Genomic DNA, 23,344 nt, shown 5'->3' with positions numbered 1-23,344 from the left:
TCGCTGTCATTCTGATTTTTTTGTCGATCGCTATATATTGGGTATCCTTGAACCAGCAAGCGAATCCTGGTATACATCAACCAGAGAGTGAGACCACATCAACCATGAGGATTCAACCACAAACTTCTCAAAATAACCCGATAGAGCAAACCAGAGCTACGGAAGAGGCTGAGAGATGAAGTAACGTCATTGAATATTTTTGGGGGAAAGTGTATAGGATAATTCCAAGACAACGGGAATTTGTTTATCGTTTATATTTAAAAAGGAGATACTTAAACATATATATATATGAGTGTTTCATAAATTCAATCGTCACTTAAAATTACATAATTGGGAAATATTCTTTTGATAATAATTTCTTTATATATATAACTATTTTTATTTCGAAAGTTTTTATCGGAATTATTCTAACGAGGATTTCGATAAATACATAATGCAGATTAATGAAAATGTGGATGGCAAATAAATCTAAAAATATCAAACTAGGATAATATCAGCATCGAGAGCAGCGTAATCCGTAGTAACAATACGAGCTTGCATTTCCGAGAAACAAGGCATACTGCGTTTCATTGCTGGACGTGGACGTTATGTATCATAACGGCAACTGTTATACGATACATTCATCACGTGTAAAAAAATAAGCATCTTAATCGTGTAAATGTAATGAACTAAATACTAAAACAAAGAGATGCGATAATAAAGCTTTCGTGACATCATATAGAGTTAATTTATTACGGTCAAAAAAGAATGATATTAATAATTATAATTTATTGCGACGCAATTAATTCGTGCTTTTTAAAAATCGCTGCATTTTTCTCATTTTTACAGACATTGATAAAAGTTGCAAGAATTAAACACGGTGAGTAATTTTATAATTTTAAAACGAATAATTGAAATATGTGTGAATAATTATAAAACGGAAAATTTAATATAAAAAGTATCTCGAATTTTAAACATCGATGATATAATAATTTGTAAAATGTAAAGCGATAACATATATGCTTTTTTAAACACACATTTTTATATCTGCCAATAACACTCCCTTCATCGTATGTCCTTATCGCGAACACGCGCGATAAAGTTGTGATAAAGCTTAACACGTGGAACAAATATCGCGTACATCGTAGAAGATGAAATAAACTGCCAATGTACACAACGGGAGCGGTTCTAATCGAGGCTACCTAGACCATCGAGCACACGCAACATCATCCCCAGTTCTTGGTACGTGATCCTAATCGGGTCGTCATCGCACAAGCTAATATATCCCAGCAGCAGCTTGGCGATAATGTCTCGTTCCAAAAGTTCGCGAATCGCTTCCGGATACTCCTTCTTGACGGTGTTCAAATAAAATCGCAAAATGTTCCGGCAGAATGCCTCGACTTTCGGCAGTTCACTTTCGTCGGGTATATTGGTGAAGAGAATAAGAGCGAAATCGATCGCCGGCGAGCAGTACCTCATTGTTTCCCAATCGATCATCTTTACGTCGCTCGGTTTGCCGTTCTCGTGCTTGAACAATACGTTATCCCGCGTGAAATGACCGTGGCAGATGATCGAAACGTCGTTGATCTCCGTGGCCAAACTTTCCATTACGTGTAGCTTTCTTTTTATTTTCTCAACGAGATTTGAGTCGAGATTTGACGCGAAGCTCAAATGTACGCTACAAGCAATAAGAGATCGAGGATACTTTATAAATCTTTCTATTTAGATATTTTTTGTGATATTTTTTTTATTAAAAAAATATTAACACGATCTATGTAAAATAATGGTTTAAAATTGTTGCTTTATTTTTAATCATACGTATTTATTACGATAAGAGATGATTTACCTGACATCGAGCATCCGTTGAACAGAATACAAGCTGTCCGGCACAGACAGTTTGGCATAAAATTCTCGGAAAATGGGAAATTTGCGCGCTTTCAGTCTCAATCCTCTGCCGTGAAACGCCGCCAAAGCTTTTACGCACAATTTCAAGTGATCCTCGTCTAATTTATCGTTTACATGTTCGTAACCGCGCGCGGACAGATCCTCCAATACTATGACCGGTCGACCGTATCGACCCAAGTCGGATAGGTAACACTTGGGTATACCGTCCGTTCCGTACTCGAGTGTCATCTTGCTATAAAACATCTCTTCATTTTGAAAAGGGCCGGACGGCAGAGATTCCGCATTTGCCTTGGGCAACTTGATAATGAGAGGGAAGCTGCAAGTCTCGCCGGAAAATTTTACCCGCGCCGTCACCCGGTATAACTTGGTCGTATAATCGCGAATCTCGTCGAGATGCTCTATGTCAACGGAATCGAACTCGACAAACTCCCTCGAGCCGGACTCGCAGAAACGACGGTCGTGCACCATCTCCTGTATCAATTCCCGTCTTATGAAATCGCAGTCTTCGCATCGGCATTGCTCCCTCGACTTGGTGCGGAAATCTGGGTCGGCCATAGCGAAAGGGAAAAATAATATCGCTGTAATAAAACACGACAGCAATTAAGGACACCGGCACTGCGAAAGCGCGCGCGCTTAAAGCCGGAAAGTCGAGAATTATGAGGAATTTTCTTCTTTTTTTTTCTCTCTTTTTTTTTTCTTTATGCCCCTCCTCGTCCTAATAACGTTGTCGCGACGAGTGCCGCGCACGTTAATAATGTTTATCGTCACGAAATGCAACGAATCGCCGGTGTAATTAAAAACATTTTAGCCGTATTGTTAGAACCGAGAACGAGTCACGTAGACGAGTGTTTCCGCTAATAACCAAACAGATGATACGAGTAGCTCCCGCAATTATATACGAATTATTAATATGAAAGAGATGATTTATCAAATATGTTTTACCCAGCGGATTCTAGAATCGCTCGTTGAATTCCCAGTTATAGTCCACTGCTAACTAGAAGTTCACCATTTCTGTTACATAATCGGAATAAGTCTCCCCTCCATTCGTCTCATTGAAGATTCTTCATTCATTTCACTGACCCAGTCGGCAATTCTAAAAACTTAATGGAAAATATTACTATTTTTTTTTTCTCTAATTTTTATTAATCTGCATTATATATAGTAATTAAATTCTTTGTTTAATCCATGTTCTTTATTCATTTCTTGTAAAGTGATCTTGAGTAAGAAAGAGAAAGAACTAATTTTAGACGAGGAATATCACATCAAACTGTAAGTCTAATACATTTAATAAAATCCAGTCACGTTTCTTCTATTGGATTTGCTCGACGGCTCGAGAGATTGTTTCTTTCACGATAATTCCCTTAAGCGTATAATTCGTAAGATATTGTTATTCGTCGTGCGAAAGATGGCACACATATCGAGCACACACAATCGCGATACCGTATTTACCGTAGTCTCTCATTTAGAGACATCCGTGTCACGAGGGGCCAGCTCAGCTGTACTTAATGAATGAGCGCTGCGTAGAAAGTCATAGCACGATGAACTGGTATATCTCCCCACTCTTTCTCAAGATAACGAAGCCGACTTTCATCGGCTTTTAATGATGTCGCAAACGAGTTTATACCGCGAACGAAACGTGACGAACCGTTTAGCTAACGTCTTCGTCGCTTTAAATATACATTTTCATCGGCATTTAATCCGGAAAAAGGTATCGATCGTAAGAAAAGTGGAAGTAACTTTAAATTACGTTACAGAGATTACCGTCTTATTAAAGTAATTACTCATTCTAATCGGATCTATATAAGTAATCGGATTTATTTTAATCAGGTGACGCGTGAACTTCGGATTTTAAAATGTCGAAAGAAAAATTGTCTTTTGCAACGTCCGTCGTAACGAACTTGAAGCTTCGAGTAGAGCATAAATTGTGAAGTTTTCGTGGCGAACACACATTTAAAATGCGGAATTAAAGATATTTGCAGAGCTGAGAAAAGCACCTTTATTTTACAATAATTCTTTCTCGAATACTTTGAAAGAAGACACACTTCGCAATTATTTATGCGCCAAGGAATTTTCTTCAACAATATAAACTATCGATAGCGTAATTTTATTTTAACGAGTCGCTACAACTTCAAATCTTAACAAAAGCACCGAACATCTCGTGCTTGACACATCCACATCGTTAAAATCTAAATTTTCAAGTGTAATTCTCTTAAACTATAAATAAACGAAAGAAACAGAATAATGCATTATTGATCACCAACTGAAATAAATGGACATGACAGCCGCAGCCGGGATCTAAATTCCTAAAGCAAATCAATGATCTAACCTCTGATACCGATGATTAATTTACCTTGTAACGTGGCCTCGATGTCACAGGTCGCCCCCTGTCAGAGCGTACCCGTACAGACGAGTCAGTATAATTTTCCAACATGTCAACAACGGCAAACCAGTACTCAGCAAATGCAAACTGCTGCATGCGGTCCGTGCTCCGGAACTTCTCAAGGTAGAAAATCAATCGTGCCAATCAAATGTTAATATTTTTTAATATATTACGTATAAATTAAATATCATTAAATTAATTAATATATTTTATTTAAAAAGTACATATATATATAATTTATACAAAACATCAAACTACTTGCCCTACTTCAACTTTCCTCATCTTTATCCAAGGACCCTTCGCTCACGTTTACCAACCGGACACTTACGTAGTAACGCATCAATGTGCACCGCAATCAGTAACAAATCCGTGCCATCCCGTCTTTCAAAACCCATGTAACCCTCCGCCGAGTAATCCCAGCTGCGGCCAGCTGCCGCAAAATATTTTGGATCAGATTCGTGCGTGTGTGAGCAATGCCGCGCCCATTTTCATCCTGCCCGGTAATTGTCAACAACCGCCGGTGCCTCAGCAGCAACAGCAGCCGCCGACTTTGCCGCAGGCGATGGCGACGGGTTTGCCCCCTTCGACAGCAACGGCGTATCCATCGAGTGGATTAACTTATCCAGCCGCATGTTATCCGCCGCCACCGTCATATTATCCCTATCCCGTACCCGTGCCGTTTTACGATCCCTCTGTTCGCGCGCGAGATATCACGCAGAATTGCGGATGCTGCGGGCGAAGGGACGTCGATTCGACGCAGATCAGAAGCGTCGCGCGAACCATTGGTTGTCGTTACGATACCGATCTCGACGAGCATCATTGCGCGCCCACCACCGACGACACCATCTGCGCAAAGAGAAGCTGTCCGTCCTCGCTGCATCTTCAAGCATTGGCATCTCAATTCCTTTCGATGCAGGGTATCATCGCGTGCGCCGCCACGCGATTGATATTGCGCAAAGTGCCCGGCTCAAATGTAACCACCACCATGGAGGATACGATGGCAAAGGCGCAGAAGGCTATAAACGTTTTGACAAAGGATCAGCTGTTATCAGAGTCAAGGAATGCGCAGCAAGTTAATGCGCTCATCAATTTGCACATGACGGCCAATCCGCCGCCCAATATCATTCCGATCCTCACTCTGGTACAGCTGAAAATGAATCTGCTAAAGGCACAGGTCGAGGGACTCGTCAATCAAAAGATTATGGAAACTCAAGGCGTCGGTGTGGAGGTATTTAATGTTAAAAATCGCATGTTCAAAATTTTATTTTTCTCTGTACACATACGTTTAACGATTCTTATCTTATAAAAAAATAATAAATTATAATCATAATAAAACAAAAATTTTATCACAACTCTAATCTGATAATAAGTTATATAAGTTTCTAATTCTATTAAATTCTAAATATAATTAAATCATAAATATAATTAAAGAAATATTTATATAAAATTATTAATTTAAACATTATTAAAAATACTTACATTATACTATTCCAAGGTGGAAACCGATCTTATAGATCCCACGGTTCTCGCTCTAAAGTCCGATGCCGAGCTACGAGATTTCCTATCGATATTGCGACAAAAGGAATGCGATGAACGAGTGAACGTGAATTTCGCACCTTATCGCTCGCAGCGTGCGATCGCGGAGACTCGGCTGAGCAATATCCAAAACAAGATTCGTCAAGTGGAGGCCGAGTTTGATCGTAGACGATGTGCGATGTTTCCGGCGCCGACATTGACATCGCGCGTCGTGCAGGAATTCTCCAGACCATGTTACTCGGCGAGATTCAGGGATCCAAGGTTGTTGTACAGCCCATTACCGCCGGACATACCCCGCTCGCCCGATCCGTTCGTCTGCGTAAAACCGCGAAGTCCCAAGAGGCTGTTGTTGAAGCCGTGCGGGAAGAAGCCCGAAACTAAGTCAACGCAAGTCACTGCCCCTGTTCCAGCAACCAGCACGCCTGGTAATCCATCGAAGACTACGACGGACGACGTAGGTGGTGTCGGTTCCACGAAGGAACCTTCTACGACAGCCGATCTTCAGCGATCTTCCAGCACGGAGGACTGCCGCTGCGACAGGACAACATCGGACGAGAGTGTCGATGAGGCTAAAAAAAAACTCCGACCGAGGATCGTCAAGATAAACGCGAGTAACGTCGACAAACCGTCGTCCTCGATGAAGCTAACGTCGAACGTCTGCGTGAGATACGGAGGGAATGCGCGAAAATGCAATGGGAAAAGCGACGTGGAGACTCCATGCGAAGCGAAACGTCGGATGGCCAAAGCGTATATCAATGTCGTCGACGATGAATCGGGGAGGACTTTAACGGGATCGGAGAGCGACACGATTACGCTCAGCGAGAAGATCGATGCGGAGGACGTTTGCGAATGTTTGCGAGATGCGATTGAGAATCGAGGCTTGGGCCAAATAATGGATCGGCAGGAATTTACAAGTTCGGCGGATCTACGACAGTTTGAAAAACAAGCAGAGACGGCGATCGTAATTTCGAGAAAGAATGAGGCAATTAAGGAATACGACATTGAGACTAGGCGCTTGCAAGATGTCTCGTCATCGAAAGCTGAGCGGACGGAGATGAAAACCATAACTATTGCAGAAGTCACGGACGATGAGCCAATTTCGAGTACGATCGAGGAAACGGAGCGAAAATCATCGAACGACTATACTTCATCGCTAGAAATTACATTAAAGTCGAAGAGAGACCGGCACAAGGATGAACAGAAAGATAAAAACGACGAAATCTTATCCGCGGTTGAAACGATGGAGCGGAGCGCAAATCAAGTGCCAATAAGCAAAAGCAAGAAAAAAACGAGATTTCACATTGTTTCATTGATGACGAATATCGTATATAATAACGAAAATTGTAAATATCGAAGTAAGCGGAGAATCGGTAAGAAAATAGCAACAAGAGAGATGAGTATAACGAACGATCCGGATATTGAAAAATTGGATAAATACAATTCGATAGAAAATCTAAGAAATGTTATCGCGCACGATATTACTGGAAAAAATTATTCGCGTAATATGTTTCTACGAAGATTTGAAGATTTTTTAAAGCTCTGCGTCTCTCTCGATCGTCAGTGTCAGACTACATCTGTGGAAAAAACAACAATATCCGCCTTTTTGTTAAGAGTAAATCTCTTTCCTCCATTCAAGAATCTACATAAATATATGGCAGGTAAGAGTCATTAATCCAATAGCTCTATACTTGGGAGAACAAACTTAAATTAAAACGATTTTTCACACTTCCATTTTATAATTTGCAATTGTTTTCAATTCGGAAAAAAAGTTATCAGAAAATAAATGTAAAATTGTAGAATATTAGGTATATAATACAGGATTTGAAATCTCAATTTTTTATTCAGATAATGAGAGAAACGGAAACGACATAGGAGTTTATCCAAGTCCGATAACGAAAGCGGGAATTACGGCTGGGAAACGTTTATCCCACTGGAACGATGTCGCAAAAAATACCTCGGAAACTCGTCACGAGGATAATGCGCGTTATCCGCCTTCCAGTGTAGGATACGAAGAAAGTTTTGTCTCGGAAATATTTTCTATTATCGTCAATCGCGTGATTACGTTCGTTAATAAAATAATTACATTGAACGGAAGATTGCCATTTGCGAATCGCGGCGCAATATTACGTAAAAGTTTAAACATTGATGCCTTACGAAGAAACGTTCCGAAATGCAATCACCCCGATGTAATTTTAAAAGATCACGATCCACTCGCAAGTATCTTGCATCGTTCTCTCGATTCGAATCGAGAAACACCCGGTGGTACCAGCAAACGTGATATTCGCGACGCGAGTTTATTACGGGTTTCTACGGGAGAGGGATACAACGGGATGCGTAAAATAAGACACTCGATAATTCGAGATAAAGAAAACGATATGAAATGTTTATTGATCGATACATCGAGTCGTGATTGTAATCTGACGCAGATACGTAATCCGGGACGCCCTTACAAGGTCCAGAGAAATCTCCTGACACGCAGTCGATTAAAAAATCGTTCAAATACGCAAAATCATCCATATCCTTTTTCGCTTTTGAAACGTATTGGAAAAAATGTATCTCAAAAATTCTATCAAGTGAGACGTAACGAAAATGTAAGAATGATCAAAGAAAGGAAAATACGCAAATTGAGGAGCAGCGAAAAATTCTGGACGTTATCGAAAGTTATAAAAATGCGTGATAAAATATCAGAAATGAGAGAATGTGATATTAAATTTAAACAAGTTTTACGCGAATATTCGCACGACGATATTATGAATAATAATGCATTTAATGTGCAAAAACACGCAATTGTCGATAATATTATAGCTGACGATGAATTCGTGATAAACGTTCACGATTATTCCGGATTTCAAACTGAAATAAATACGAATACGTACGAAAATCCCAGCGTGTTTATTATTATCTAGCAACTAATAAAAGGATTTATACGGTATATTATTGATACCAACAAATAATTCGGAATATAAAAATATGTTATTTACAATCTCGCTGAAAAGGTTAAATAAAATACATAACTATCGAGAGAGAGAGAGAGAGAGAGAGAGAGAGTACAGTACAACTTCGTTCCTTTATTAATAACTTTTATTCTTTCGCTAGTGATCTATTCTCGTCGCTATAGCCGTCTAATGAGAATCTTTAAAATTGTGACGTAGTAATAGTGTATGACAATAAAGTTTTCAATGCGCTTTCCCAGAATTATGCTTAATTCGAATTCTACAAAATAATGAGAGAAAGTATTCGTCACGTATCCCATGTACACTCGCATCGAACCGACATGTAATCATTACAACATGAACATTTGCATATCAAGTACGGTTTTAATTCCTTTGTGATTTTTCGATCTCTAATTTATTTATTTAATATATATTAGATTTCTTACATTCCCTAAAATCGAGCGCTTATCAGTAAAAAACCAATTTAAAACGCATTGTAAGAAAACTAATATCGCAATAATGTATGGAATCCCATCGTATTCACATATTAAAATACACAAAACCAACGTCACATGATACTGCTTTATATATGTATAATGATTTTCAATGAATAACAAGATAATGTTTCACCATAGATCGAGATGTCGAAGATAAAATAGAGATACAATTTATACAAGTAATGTGAAATTTATATTTATGTGTGGAAGAGTTAATGTTCGCGCAAATTGTAAATACATACAAATACCAAACTTTACAATGAAAAAGCAATTCAAAATATTAGCCAGTTAGAGCCGTGTTAATACACATTATTAATACATGTACTCCTCAAGTACATACTGTAATATCAAAGTTACAAACGGACCATATGCTTACGATAAATATGCTCTAGATCTCTTATAGAACTACGTCTAACTGCAGACTAAAGAGACACTTGTGGAAGAAAGATCGAACCTATTATTGTGAAGTATTTAATCAGTCACGACAATCTCTGCTTTTATTATGAAAGATTTCGTTTTAAAAGGAACTGAGCGATATCTCCATCGTCACTTTTCAAAGTTTAACAAATCATCGCGTAATACAGTGTCAATTTAATACACAGTATTTTACGATTGTTGCATATACATATATATTAGATATCTCGATATTTATATATAATTAATGAAAAATTTATTAATTTTTGTTGTAATTATGTGGCATATACAAGAATTTAATATCTACAATTTTACAGATTTCTTGTCACTCGCGCGTGATATCTTAAAGAATAAATATTTGATCTTTTCTGTAGTAGCTCTTGTAGCTACTATTTAGCGAGATACGGCCGTCAAACATTCACGAAATTAGTCCGTTATTATTGTTGGCAGAATCTTTTATGAAAAATGTGTATGTGTATGTGCGAATGAAAGAGAGATAGATTACAAAACACAATGATATTGAAAACAATGTATATACTTGATATATCAAATTTTTTCTCGATAAAGTGATAATTTTTTTTTTGGCGTGGTGCAACAATTGCATATGGACATTCGTTCATAATACGTGTGTTAGTCTTAAACCTAAAAAAAAGAAAAGAAAAAATATTTTTTGTTAAATCTCTCAATCAATATCAATTGTTTTTCAAATATTATTTTTGATGAGTAAATATATACAAAAATATTTACAGAGAGAAATATATGTACACCCCCATTACAAGCAATCAAAGTAATGGTGTGTTATAAAAAAATGCGATATATATAATTTAGTTAAAAATTAATATTTCTTATGACAAATCTTTGATCAAGAACTTAAAAAACTAAACAAGTACTTGCAATATATGATTACTGAAATATATATTTTACATTTATAATAATATAAATTGCAAATAAAATTTTTTAATATAATTTTAACAAAGAACGAGATAATAACCAATGATCCAAGATTAAATAAATGCAAATGTAAATACATAGCGTAATGTATAATGAATCTAAATTTAATACATTGTACATATATGTTACCTGTGTGCTATAATGTAAAAACTTGAATTACTTAAAAAAAACCATGATAGTCACGAGCTATAAGTCAGTTATTTTTATCATTGCCATGATAAACTTCAAAAAAACATGACCATTGAAAGTTAGGTAGGCAATTGCGCATCTTTAAATCTCTGTTGATTTTATTCCAAATATATCTGGATTTCATTGTCCAGATATATGTACAAGTTGAATTTCTTGGTCGAGAATGTCAACTTGGACAAAGGCACGATTGACCATAGATAATACTTGTGCAAAAAATATTACTATATAAAAATTAGAACTCTCCCCACACATTTCAAAAACTAAAGTAACAATAAATATAAGCAATGCGAATACTATTTTTTGTATACAATGTACAATCGAGAGAGGTCTTGTCTCTTTTCTTTCTAATAAAAATATGCAGAACCACTATTTTTTCGCTCTGAAAACGAAAAACCATTCAGACGTATCAGTCCCCGTTTTCTCAGTTCTCGCTAAGTTCATTAAAGTTTTCTTTTAAATGTATTAAGTTTTTTTTTTAATTCACGCCTTTGGTATACTCAGCTCTTAATTGGCCGAGTGTTACTTTTATATCGTGAAAACTCGGTCTTTTTTCTGGCTGTAAATCCCATGCCTATCAAAAAACAATGTGTTACTAAAATAATGTGATGTATATAATATATGGCAAAGATTAAAGTTTAATTTACCTGTCTCATAATATCGTACACTTCTATAGGACATCCATCTGGTGGTTCCATTTTATACCCTTTTTCTACACACTTTACAACATCGGCTAATGGCTGTAATTATAATAACGTATAAACAAAATATATCGCATGATTTTTATAAAAGTTCAATACGACAATATTACTTACAATTCGCGGATACGGCACACGACCAAAGGAATAAATTTCCCAGAGGAGGATTCCAAAACTCCACATATCAGACTTGTTTGAAAACTTCTGGAAACAGCAATATAATATAATATTATAACAATATATCTTTGAGTCGTCTATAAGTTATTACAGATTAATATATACTTACGTTTTGTTTTAAAGCCTCTGGTGCAGTCCATTTAATTGGCAGCTTTCCACCGTCGAGAGAAAAGTTTTCGTCTCGTGCTAGCCCGAAATCGGATACTTTAGCGGAGTTGTCCTCTGCCACAAGAACATTTCTCGCTGCCAAATCCCGATGAACAACATGTCTGGATTCCAGATACGCCATACCAGCACACGTATCGCTACAATATACGTTAAAAATGCGCGGTTAGTAATACACATTTAAATATTTTATAATCGGTGCGAACGAACGTTCATTCTTACGTACTATGCAAAGTTTATCTGATCCTTTTTGGAAACGTGTAATCTTCCTCTCGAGCGTAAATAATCCACCAGGGATCCTTTGCTCATATATTCCGTAACCAGGTACATATGTTGATTATTAAAAACGAGACCGAGTAATTTAACCAGATTGTCATGTATCAAGGAGGTCATTAAACTCGCCTCGGCCAAAAACCTCTGCGCCGCCTCGCTGTTATCCTTCAGCATTTTCACTGCGACTCTCTCTCCTCGATAGACGCCTAACAGTACATCGCCAAATTCTCCCTTTCCGATGCACTCTCTTAATTCTAACTCGTGAGTCTGAATTACCCAGCCAGCTTCTACAAATGCCTTTGGGTCCACGCAGAAATCTTGCTTGCCCTGTTTCGGTAGGGATTTCGTTAGCTGTGTGCATAAACCGTCCGCATCCTGCTCGTAATGCTCCACCAAGAGCGCCAGATTCTCGAAAAATTCTTCATCATCGATCGTCAATTGGTTGTTTTTATATTTCACCCTATAATGCTGTACGCGTCCTTGGTAGCATACGCAGAGCGTGTAGTCTCCGGGGAAATTCGTTGACTCGCGAACTAAGAACAAACCGTCCTCTCGCGGTCGCAATAATCTTTCTGCCGTTTCTCTAGATATCTTTCCGTGGAACCATCTGTAAAATTTCATAGTAAATAAAATATAGTTTTTTAATTTATAACGTTCAATTTTTTAAAGTACACATGAAAAATATTCGATTCATATGTCTGTAAGTCTATATCAATTTTTGCATATCCTACTTTTTTAAAGTTAGTAAACATGACCAATCTTCAAATTGTTACATCTATAAATGTTAGCTAAACGCGTTATAGAGTGATGTACTTACGGCATCGCGTTTAGCTTCACCTCGTGTCGCGGATTTACCGGCAACGCAGTGGTGTTAGTGCCCGGATTAATGGCGTTCGAGATGAGAATCACCGGCGAAGACGCAGCGTTCACGTGCGTGGTGATGTTCGGGTTGGTGACGCTCGAATGCGTGGTCATCGTCGGTGATACTGGATGGGACGGAATGTTACCTGCAGACAGGTTTGAAGGAACGCTGTGCTGCTGCTGCTGAGTGTTGTTTTGTATGAGGGGATGGGACGTTACGTTTGAAGGGATAGTGTGATGATTTTGATTGCCGTCGAGCTTCGCTTGTCGCGCTGGTGCTGACACATTCGGGTATCCGCCACCCGCATTGTGGTACGTTGGCATGGCAGCTGCCGCACAGTAGGCTCTATCAACCTGCGAAGATGAATGAAGCGCATTCACATGAGCGGGCGTGATTTATTCAGTATGCCTCATTAAATAAGACGCATATTAGAGATGTTCCGGTACGTTCATGATTCATATATAGAATATAACGCAGGGCACAAAATAAAAATGTGAGACGGTAGAAGAGTTCGAGATACCAAGGCGTAATTCCAACATTTTAAAAAATATATAAAAATGTTAAATATGATTGTTACAAACAATATTCATATTGTCGAGGTTCGCGTACAATGATCCTTGTACATATTCGGTTTAATCTTGTAGTTTAGATTTCTTTCGAGATAAAGGTCTTTTCGGGTCATGAACATAATGGATAATCATTCTTCTACTTTCTCCTGTACTGGGGAGAATGTTAAATTAGATCGTTAAATAGTTGCATACTCGATAGTTCTTTTTCAATTTTTATCCGGGATTATCTCAAGAAGCCGCGAAAAGAAAAGAAATTATGTACGAAAATACAAGTGAAGTTGCGAGGTGATAATTGAGTCGGGACGACTCAATTATTCCAGAGATGCGACGTAATGCGCGCATCCGTGAGGAAGCGATAATTAATTGAAACTCGTTAGGCTAATGGGACCTCGATACATATTCAACCGGTACACGTATCCGCTAGACCACGCTGAGTTTTAATATACAGTAGTTAGTCTGAAGTGCCTATTGTTTCAAGGCACTATATTACCGCGATGCTCATCTGCCGTATTACGATGCGCCGCACGTCCATACACGGGACGTGTATGATAGGTGAGTCATACTGGCCGCGTATTATTTTCACAACGATTGTAACACGAATAAGCGTGGTAGGCCTATAATTATCAGAATCTGACTAAGCGACATAATTTCTACGTAGGATGGACATTTCCGATTGAAAATTTATTGCGAGAAATCATAAATCGCATCTATTTTGATATTTGAATATATTCTCTATCGTATCATATTTTGATAACGGAATTTTGTCAGATCGGATCAATTTATCGGAACACGCATGCGAGAGACACTCGGAGAAATATTTCCGCCAATTTAGATGAATGAAACATTACAACACGTACGATACGCTTCGTAACGCAGAGAATAGCTGTTTTAAAGAAAATGCTTCCCAGCATGATTTCCTTACGTTATCTGTATCATGATCAGGTACGATAACAGAAGAAACAAATCCATCATACCGGCAAATATTGAATAATTCAACTGAGAAGCTATCCTTGGTCGGATGCCCGCCAGACAGAAAGAAAGAAAGAAAGAGAAACGAACGAGCGAGTTATGTCACGTGAAAACGTATAGTTGAGCGAAACATAATAATAATAATAATAATAATATGCGAATCGTTCTGTTACGTAAATCCCCTCCCCTTCCAAGCAATCACATTTATATCGTATGTCCCCGCTCCGGATTTCGAAACAGACGGATGAGAACGGTCAAGCTTTACGCGCGCGTCGAGAAGAATACGAAATACGGAAGGGAATATTAGGCGAGATACTTTTCGTTTTGAAAAATATCGGACTCACACCGCGATCGAATTTATGATCTGATAGAACTGCATAATTCAGATCACGCTGTTTGCACGTAACATTCGACGAAACAACAACGGAGAGTTAAACGTTGAATTTTATAGGTCAGAGATCACCTCCCGTATTTTTCTTTACGGAATTTTATTCGGCCAAAAAACAGCATCGCGCCCGTCAAACGCGAAACGCTTTGAATATCAATATCGAATCCGAATGCGCGATGCGTACATGTGTAATACACGTTCGCTGTCGCGCTTGTTGGATTATCCGACTGCACGACCGCGTAGATTTGAGGCTAATGAAATTTATTATCGGCTGCACGCGACGTTAATTCTTCCCAGCGATGCATAACGTATGTAAAAAAAAGCTACTATGCAAAACTGTTCCATCGCATGCAACCGAGTACTTAAGAGAGCTATGTACAATATATATGCAGTTATAAATTTGCCATTTGTATGACGTAAACTATCCGTATCAATGATTCAACCAATATCAATAATTCAAAGGAAATGCGTACGGCTTCTGTAAAGATTCCGTATGTACAAAATATTTAATGAGTAAAATACATCGTCAATCGTGAGAAAAAACTTTACCGATCAATGGACAAGAAATTATATACTGTTTCGTTTCTGATACAGCAAAATGGCTAGAATTCTCAAGTTTCCAAGCATGCTTATCAGAGATATAGAAATGCAAAGTAAATCAAGTATTTTACAAGGCAAATATCATTGCGTGCCCGTTTCGCGAGAAAAAAGGCTCAAGAAACTTCGTAAAATATCTCGAATCGATCGAATAATAAATTGCTATGTCATACGTTTATGTTAATTTTAACAGAAAACGAAGACGCAATTATGCGTTTCATATGTAGATTTCAAGGCCGACGCGGAAGTTTCTGTTTACATGAGTATTTTCCGAGCTCTAGCTTTTAGTGATTCACTATCGGGATGCTTTTATATGAACCGCAGACCGCAGAGTTCGCATTGCGCTCATATTTTGCCGGGAGCGACGTGATTATATTCGCACATGGAAAGCCTACGTTTACCGGCAAAAAGTGTTTCCCCGTGATGAGATTGCAGTGTGAACACGACCATAAGCTTTCTGGACTGAACAATAAATTGGAATAACCAGGATTCCCATTGGCTTCCGACGAGCAGGGCGAAAAGGATTCCTATGAGCGGAGTATCTCGTATCTTCTCGTAGAATATGGGTTATTTACTAGAAGCCTCTTTACTTAGAGCAGGATTATACGTTGAAAAAGAATTCGCGTATCGAAATATATCTGTCCAGAACTTGAAAAATTTTCCTTCATCTTCTTAAAGAGAGACAACAATCTATATAACAAACAGAAAAAATTATATAAAAAATAAAAAAATACAAATATAAAATATATAATAAATAAAAAAAATTATATAAAATATAATACACAAAATATCTATATTTTTTTTATTATATTAGAATACTCTCCAAAAGCTTAAGAAATCCCAAACGGACGGAATCACCGCAACGAGATCGAATGTTTCGTATTCATCAAATTAGGTATGTATTACACTGACAGCGAACGAAAATTTTCCACATAGCTGATTCACGTAAGATCGTCCACACAAGACAACAAAATATTCAAGATCGCTGGCTTCGCGAAAGCGATTTACGCGAGGCTCGTGCCCGGCACGCACCGCGATCCTATTAATATCCCGCATAGAGAGAGCGTAAAAGAGCCGCGAAAGACGCGGGGAAGAGGAGGATGAGGTAACGGAGGGAGGAGGAGGAGGAGGAGGAGACAGTGAGAGACGAAGAGGCAAGTGCGGGCGCGTGCAACAGATTCGCGCCCGGCGAACAAGCCCATGGTATTGCCGCGCTCTTTAACAGTACACGTTACTGTACCGTGACCCGCACCACCGTTTTCCATCTGACATCCCGCACGCACAACGGGGAGAGGAAGAGAGGACAACAAACCTTCAATTCTCCTCATCTTACACTTGTTCCGCAATGTAATTTCCGAATGTTTCGCGACCATCGTAAAAGACACCTCGCGCTCCTCTCAATCGCACCGACCGGTCTCCGGATTAGCTCGCTGACGGGATAATCACACGATCAAAACGCGAAATTTCATTAATCATTCTTGCGCGTGGCAACGCAATAAGATCGAAAGATATACAAGATCACTCTTTTTTTCGTATACGAATTCTAGAAACAATTTCTTGGCATGAATTCGTTGTCCAACAAGACTGCTAATCTACGAATAATTTTCGAATTAAGTGATTAAAGGATGAAATCGCATGGATACATATTTTATCGTTTCTGCGGGCTCTAATATATATATCATATTTGCTTTCTAAGTTATTTCTATAATTATTCATTATGTATATTGATCAAATAGGGCGATTACATTATTGATTTTAACAAATCTTAAAACGGATAATACATAAAACTAAATGAATAAATTTTACTATTTTATCCTGGTATATCTCAAATTTGTTCATATTTGATTCATATAATTTTTAACGACGCCGATAAAAGCGAACCGTCCAAAGCAACGTCGAGTATACAAGTAGATCGTATCGTGGAATGCGTGAAACGCGAATGGTACCACCATTGAGTAGCGGGATCAAACACTCGGCACTTGGTTCTCGTATAAAGGGAGAATTGAAATGAACACAAAAAGCAGCGTTTATCTCTCGTCTCTCGAATCTCTCTAGCATACTTACTCGCGCCTCGTGCCAAAACATAGAGTGCTGAATAAAATAGAGTTCCGTTGAAACAGCAATGGAACGCGAAATTTTTAGCTTCTGCTGTGTGTACGCATCGTAACATTAATCTCTTCGAATCTGTCTCGCTCGAAATTAACTCACGATAGAATGCGGAGATTAATCTAGCGTAATGCAAAGTGTTTTGGAAGCACACCTATGCTTTGCATCGAGTATCCATTTTCCAAAAATATTGCTCCTCTGAAACAGAAATAAAAAATTGTTAAATTTCTATCCTCATCTCAATTTCTATATTACATATATTTTTCATACTTAAAACATCTATAAATAAGTATTGCATAGATCATTACGAGAATAACGGTGCGATTGCAAGAAATAATAAGCGGATATCCAAAATCCAATATCATCAATATTTGTAAATGAAGTATTTAATGTTAAATGTAGTGTTACGTATATGTAGAAGATAAGAATACAGAACTGTGTTTTTTCGCTATTGCTTGAAATGTTTTCCCATAATGGGAAAACCTTTTTACCGATATATTTTTTTACGTATACAGACGCAACGCTTCAAGTCCCGTCATTCGGCGGAAGGTCGCACGTTCTCGTCGGTGTCTTCCTCAAGCCGAATTAATTAGGTAAGAAGAACATAGGATAAGAATCTCGCTCTCGAGTTTGCAGCCGCGATTAACAGGAAAGAATGAAGAACGTTCCATTTGAGGGGCACAATTAAGCTACGACTACGTTATTCATCGCGCGCGAGCGTCGCCCGTTAACCGTATAATTAGTCAATTGCTAATTGCCCGGGTTCACACGAGACCACCGGGGCCAGTTCGCCAGACCCCGGGATGCGTTAATCACTCGGTCGTTTCGTACAAAGTTCCTCTCGCGCCGCAAATCGAACCCGATCATGATGTCAGAGAGGATACAGAGACCCGAAGAAGCATACTTCGGAGAAAAGCCTTAGGAGTCGGTTGTACGAAGACGTTCAATTAGTCCCAATTTGTATTTGTCTTTACCTCTTTTTATAATTTTCAGTTTAGGAAAATATCTGGAAAAGAGGCTTTGCGTTAATTGAAGCATCTAAATAGAATAAAACCGTAAACCTGTTTTTTTATTCTCGTTAAACATTAATGACAGATGTTTATTCTCAACCACTGATCATAAAGTGTATTTTAGAAACTGATTACTTAACGATTTCAAGCAAGTAATATAAATTATCTTTAGCTCAGCGCATTGTTAAAATTCCGATATCTAATTCACAGTATTTTCTGTCGATGATCTTTGCTCTATCGCCAATGTAATACGAAATATTTCAGTTCTGCTGATGTAGTAATAAATTTCAAAACTTTATTTTAGAAAAGACAAATTACTCTTGGTAATACTAAGGAGCTCCGTTTCCGTGGCATAACGTATCTTCACGTATTTTCTCTCGCGGTCGATTAGAACTTGATGTAATCGAATAAAATGACAATTTTGATTGAGAAAACAGACGCGAGTTTGCGTTCAAAGGAATCGCATCGAGATCTGTTCGGATCTGTCATTTAAATACCGCCCACTAAGAGTGACAGAGAAAAAAAAATCACGTCTCGAATATAACCAAACTCTCGCGCACGCGGATCCCGAGACAAGGAAAACGTCACCGAACGAAGGGTCCTGGCGCCGCTCTGTCGACGTTTCGTACGTAGGCAGGTAGATGTACGCGCGTATATACGCGTAATGCGATAATACACACCTAAATGCGTTTGCGGCGAAACTGAACCGCCGTGGAGGCCGTAGAAAGAGGCGCACGTCTCTGGCCGCGTGATCGGCCGAATCTTAGGCGCGGACAAGGATGCTGACGGACGCGGTACACGCTGTGACAGCTGTGCGCGTTGACGCGCACGAATTTTCATGGAAGCACCGCGCGGCGCGAATCGCGTACGGGAACACCTTGCGAGAAACGTCACTCATTCAGGTCGAGTCGGACGGCCATTTTACATTTTACTACGCACGATCATAGACTATAGAGATATAGAAGAGAGGAGAACCTTGATCCGCGCACGAGATCCTGAAATTGTCCGCGCTAGTGATTGCAACGATAATAGGATGAACTTTTAGTTCCCTGAACGGGTGCTACATTTCAATATTTAATTAAATAATAATTAATTGAAATTAATAGCAAAATTTTTCACTTTTCACGGTCTGCCCTAGGGAAAAAGTTACACGATTGATATCCAGAAGTAGCGGTCGATTGACCAATCAGAACAAAGAAACGACATTTCTTTCTTTGCTCTGATTGGTCGATCAGACGCTAGCTACTCGGAGTAAATTTTGAGATTTTATACGAGCAGTTATATTGCATGTACATAATGTTATCGCTTTAGATAAGGCGCCTTTTATTGTTTAAGAAGCGGGATTTTCGTTAATTAATTAATAAAAATATATGTTTCTAATGAATGAATCCCTTTTCCTAAAATATATTATTGACATTTAATTTATGATAGGTGGTTTGGAGAACAGTTTACTATGCGTTTTCTCGAAACTTTGGCAAGTACGGATTTAACCTCCTAATCTAGATGGTTCGTGTTTTAGAATTGTAATTTCTTACAATTTCCATATGGTGATTGCTCCCGTTGACAATACAGAGCTCTTCTGATCGTAATCTTATTTTTGATTTTATTGCAACACGATGGCATTGCAATTACAGATTTTGTCGAATATTCTGCAGGTAAACGACGTTGTTTCAATCAACAATAATTCAAAAGTATCCAATCCATATTGTCAAATAGAGACACTTATCTCTTCATTAGTGTGATATTATTTTTTCGTTCAATATACTTAAATACAATAATACATTCGGTGTTGAAATATTATTTTCAGCGATTAGAATGTATGGAAACTACAGCAAGTGGTTATCTTTATGGTATTATGTACAATAATACATTAGTAATCCTAACATTCAGTTTAAACTCGCATGATAATGAGGATGAAAATGTAATTGATTATACAACATTGCAATTCAATCTACCCGCAGACATATATTTTTGTGGTATATTGCACATTGGTGAATGTAAAGAAGTAAATCCTGATGTTTTTAAGGTGATTATATAGATATCATTTATATGTGATACGCCATTTACACATGTATTAATATTCAATGAAGTATTTGTGGTATATTTATTTAGAAATTGCCTTATTATTGTGAAACAATAAAACAATATAAATATTGCATGGATTAATAATATATATATTTATTTGTTTAGGATATCGATATTACAGATAATCCCTTACTTTTAAAATATTCGCACAATGCATTGGATATGCAGGCATACTTTTATGTGCATCAAAAATTGGAAGCTGTTAATAATCTCAGTATTATTAGTGAAGATGATCTTTCTCGACAATTTGTGTATATTAGATTACAAGCAAATTTTCCATTGGTTGCTCAAGATGAAAAAATATTGGAAGCGTTACAAGAATCACGAAAAAATGTAAGATTTTTTTCTTGTTTGATTTGACATGTGTGTCAATATTTTATTTCATAGTTTTATACATCATACAAATTGCATAACTTTACATTGTTATAGATTGCATCTGGAAAAATAGGAATACATTTTCCTGCGAATAATGTATATCTATTTAGAACTGATGACAGTTTAAAAGATGCAATGCTAAAAGATTTTTTATCCTTGTCTAAAGAACACGAGAAATCTTCAACTGCATCAAATAATATAAATCATAATATTGGACCTGTGGTATGTTTCCAGAATCTAAATTTATATACATTTGGAAAAGTTATTATTTTTATATATAATTTAATTATCTTTTTAATTTTCACAGAATATCATACATGCGAATATGTTATTGAAGATATCAGGTGAGAAAAATTCTGAAGAATCTATCAGATATGCTCCTGTATTGCAGCATATCAAACGTGAGTATTGCAAAACAAGATACGATTTTTCAAAATATAATAATCTGTAAATATTGTAGATATCAATATATTATGTTTTTAATTTATCGATATTCTCATTACAGGATCCTTTGACAGTTTAGAATGCAATCTAAGCATCAATGCATTGTCGCTAGTAAGTTTAAATGCGACATCAGCCGAGTTGCATGCAATTCTAGTCGAGTCCATTTGTCGGAACATTAGATTAATTGAAATGCAGCAACAAAATCCCCAGTATAAAGATATAAAACTATCTGCAAAGTTATCGGAAGTCATGCATTTTAAACCTCGAGGCTGTGGGCATTTATTCACAATAGTATATCCTGGTGATTTTACTAACGATAGCACAAGTAAGATTTCCCTTGTATCGTGATTTGGCTGTTATTAGTCATATAATATATTTTCCGATTGTCAAGTCCTATGTATCATTTTTACAGTAGCATATAATATTACCGCACGTTTTTAATGATGCACAGTAATATACGTGTCATCTATTTGCTTTTATACAGACGAGTCATATAATTTCAGTGGAATATCGTAGGGCTTTACACAAAGCTTTAGCATTAGATTTAACTAAACCATATTTTCGACCTGGAAATGCTATAAATTTTGAGGCAAACGAGATACTTCTAAATCCTCATGAAGCTCTTTTACATAAAGGTATATGTTTAAGCACTTAAGATTTACTATAATTTTGAAATTCTTATATAATTACTATAATATATTTATTAGATATTACAGGAAAACTCAGTATTGTGGATGGTTTATATTCGTATCATCACTATATGCAAAATAATTTTGACGATAATGGATGGGGATGTGCCTACAGATCTCTTCAAACCATCATTTCATGGTACAGGTAATAAAATGTCAAATAAAATAACTATATTTTACAATGTTTTTTTTTTTTGCTAGTGAAATATGTATACAAGCAAGCTCTAATCTATTGTATATTATAGATTACAAGGTTATACTGAAATGCCAATATCTTCTCATCGCAAAATTCAACAATGTTTAGTCGACATAGGCGATAAACCTTCCACATTTATTGGCAGTAAACAGTGGATTGGTTCGACTGAAGTAAGTTTTGTGCTGCAGACTTTCCTTAATATAGATGTAAAAATACTTTATGTATCAAGCGGAGAGGAGATGTCGGCCTTAATTCCACAACTTGTAAAACATTTTGACACACAGGGTACACCTATTATGATTGGTAATTCTTTTCTTCATGTTCTACAGATATAATGATTGAATGTATTTTACAAAATATTTCCATTTTGTTCTGTACAATTTTTTGATGTCTTGTAGGTGGGGGAGTATTAGCTCATACAATTCTGGGAGTTAGTTATGACGAGTCATCCGGAGAGGGAAAGTTCTTAATTCTAGATCCACATTACACAGGCATAGAGCACTTACCTACTATAATAAATAAAGGATGGTGTGGATGGAAAACAAAAGATTTTTGGAAAAAAGATGCATTTTATAATATGTGCCTTCCACAAAGGCCTACAGCCTTCTGATGTTAAAGAGACTGTACATAATTTAATTTTTTAAATGTATATATAAGTAAAATGAAATTCTCTATTAAATATTAGAATACATACATCTTCATATAAAGCAATTTTCACAATTTTGTATCAATGCATTTGTGAAATATTGTTCAACTTGGGTGATATATATGCAACAATATAAATAATGAATATATAAATATTATATATATTTGTGAGTAAATTTGAGAAGTAACAAAAAATTGATATTGGTTTTGTCATACTATCATGTTACAAACTCATTAAACTTATAATATTTAACAATATTTTTATTTTATGTTTTAAAATACATAAAATATATGCGAAATTTTATTAATATTAAC

The 23,344-nt window shown here is 37.1% G+C and overlaps 4 protein-coding genes across 12 annotated transcripts; 2 read left to right on the top strand and 2 right to left on the bottom strand.

Annotated features, from left to right (window-relative positions):
- Positions 1-850: 850 nt before the first annotated feature.
- On the bottom strand, positions 851-4,335 carry LOC138935105 (uncharacterized). Of its 4 annotated transcripts, none has more exons than XM_070299488.1 (4): positions 4,235-4,335; positions 2,827-2,984; positions 1,826-2,462; positions 851-1,657 (listed from the first exon to the last, which is right to left on the bottom strand). In XM_070299488.1, exons 3-4 carry the CDS (start codon positions 2,437-2,439, stop codon positions 1,168-1,170), a joined length of 1,104 nt encoding a protein of 367 aa, XP_070155589.1. In that variant the 5' UTR covers positions 2,440-2,462; positions 2,827-2,984; positions 4,235-4,335; the 3' UTR covers positions 851-1,167. The 4 variants fall into 4 exon arrangements, with proteins under 4 accessions (XP_070155589.1, XP_070155588.1, XP_070155587.1 ...); XM_070299487.1 differs by lacking the exon at positions 4,235-4,335 and adding an exon at positions 3,334-3,400; XM_070299486.1 differs by lacking the exon at positions 4,235-4,335 and adding an exon at positions 3,167-3,374.
- Positions 4,061-9,261, top strand: LOC138935101 (uncharacterized). Its single transcript, XM_070299471.1, has 4 exons — positions 4,061-4,387; positions 4,558-5,492; positions 5,760-7,458; positions 7,646-9,261. The coding sequence occupies exons 1-4, from the start codon at positions 4,222-4,224 to the stop codon at positions 8,704-8,706; spliced, it is 3,861 nt and encodes a 1,286-aa protein (XP_070155572.1). The 5' UTR covers positions 4,061-4,221; the 3' UTR covers positions 8,707-9,261.
- LOC138935104 (tyrosine-protein kinase CSK) lies at positions 8,868-19,512 on the bottom strand. Of its 5 annotated transcripts, none has more exons than XM_070299480.1 (8): positions 19,276-19,512; positions 17,544-17,783; positions 12,912-13,309; positions 12,048-12,701; positions 11,766-11,961; positions 11,597-11,683; positions 11,429-11,521; positions 8,868-11,355 (listed from the first exon to the last, which is right to left on the bottom strand). In XM_070299480.1, exons 2-8 carry the CDS (start codon positions 17,562-17,564, stop codon positions 11,260-11,262), a joined length of 1,545 nt encoding a protein of 514 aa, XP_070155581.1. In that variant the 5' UTR covers positions 17,565-17,783; positions 19,276-19,512; the 3' UTR covers positions 8,868-11,259. The 5 variants fall into 5 exon arrangements, with proteins under 5 accessions (XP_070155581.1, XP_070155582.1, XP_070155584.1 ...); XM_070299481.1 differs by having other exon boundaries at positions 11,597-11,680; XM_070299483.1 differs by having other exon boundaries at positions 17,688-17,783.
- Positions 11,772-23,203, top strand: Ufsp2 (UFM1 specific peptidase 2). Of its 2 annotated transcripts, XM_070299478.1 has the most exons (13): positions 11,772-11,986; positions 16,294-16,374; positions 18,101-18,178; positions 20,027-20,250; positions 20,403-20,621; positions 20,786-21,013; positions 21,110-21,277; positions 21,363-21,456; positions 21,561-21,824; positions 22,003-22,134; positions 22,207-22,333; positions 22,434-22,687; positions 22,783-23,203. In XM_070299478.1, exons 4-13 carry the CDS (start codon positions 20,212-20,214, stop codon positions 22,992-22,994), a joined length of 1,737 nt encoding a protein of 578 aa, XP_070155579.1. In that variant the 5' UTR covers positions 11,772-11,986; positions 16,294-16,374; positions 18,101-18,178; positions 20,027-20,211; the 3' UTR covers positions 22,995-23,203. The 2 variants fall into 2 exon arrangements, with proteins under 2 accessions (XP_070155579.1, XP_070155580.1); XM_070299479.1 differs by lacking the exons at positions 11,772-11,986; positions 16,294-16,374; positions 18,101-18,178 and having other exon boundaries at positions 19,932-20,250.
- Positions 23,204-23,344: the final 141 nt, after the last annotated feature.

The sequence above is a fragment of the Polyergus mexicanus genome, unplaced genomic scaffold (genome assembly GCF_030449975.1).
Source record: "Polyergus mexicanus isolate NDT 795.1 unplaced genomic scaffold, iyPolMexi1.0 SCAF_7, whole genome shotgun sequence".
In the NCBI taxonomy this organism is placed as follows: domain Eukaryota; kingdom Metazoa; phylum Arthropoda; class Insecta; order Hymenoptera; family Formicidae; genus Polyergus; species Polyergus mexicanus.
The sequence above is the reverse complement of the archived record's forward strand: the minus strand, read 5'-3'. Positions and strand labels throughout refer to the sequence as shown.

Excerpts from the sequence above, each read along its gene's own strand:
- LOC138935104 (XM_070299480.1), bottom strand. The coding sequence starts at position 17,564 with ATGTTTTGGCACGAGGCGCGA. Across the intron at positions 13,310-17,543 it reads TGTTTTGGCACGAGGCGCGA|GTTGATAGAGCCTACTGTGC; the intron begins GTAAGTATGCTA and ends TCATCTTCGCAG. Across the intron at positions 11,962-12,047 it reads GATCAGATAAACTTTGCATA|CGATACGTGTGCTGGTATGG; the intron begins GTACGTAAGAAT and ends CGTATATTGTAG.
- LOC138935105 (XM_070299488.1), bottom strand. The coding sequence starts at position 2,439 with ATGGCCGACCCAGATTTCCGCACCAAGTCGAGGGAGCAATGCCGATGC. Across the intron at positions 1,658-1,825 it reads CAACGGATGCTCGATGTCAG|CGTACATTTGAGCTTCGCGT; the intron begins GTAAATCATCTC and ends TATTGCTTGTAG.
- LOC138935101 (XM_070299471.1), top strand. The coding sequence starts at position 4,222 with ATGATTAATTTACCTTGTAACGTGGCCTCGATGTCACAGGTCGCCCCC. Across the intron at positions 4,388-4,557 it reads GTGCTCCGGAACTTCTCAAG|GACCCTTCGCTCACGTTTAC; the intron begins GTAGAAAATCAA and ends TCTTTATCCAAG. Across the intron at positions 5,493-5,759 it reads CTCAAGGCGTCGGTGTGGAG|GTGGAAACCGATCTTATAGA; the intron begins GTATTTAATGTT and ends TACTATTCCAAG.
- Ufsp2 (XM_070299478.1), top strand. The coding sequence starts at position 20,212 with ATGGCATTGCAATTACAGATTTTGTCGAATATTCTGCAG. Across the intron at positions 22,334-22,433 it reads ACCATCATTTCATGGTACAG|ATTACAAGGTTATACTGAAA; the intron begins GTAATAAAATGT and ends TGTATATTATAG. Across the intron at positions 22,688-22,782 it reads GGGTACACCTATTATGATTG|GTGGGGGAGTATTAGCTCAT; the intron begins GTAATTCTTTTC and ends GATGTCTTGTAG.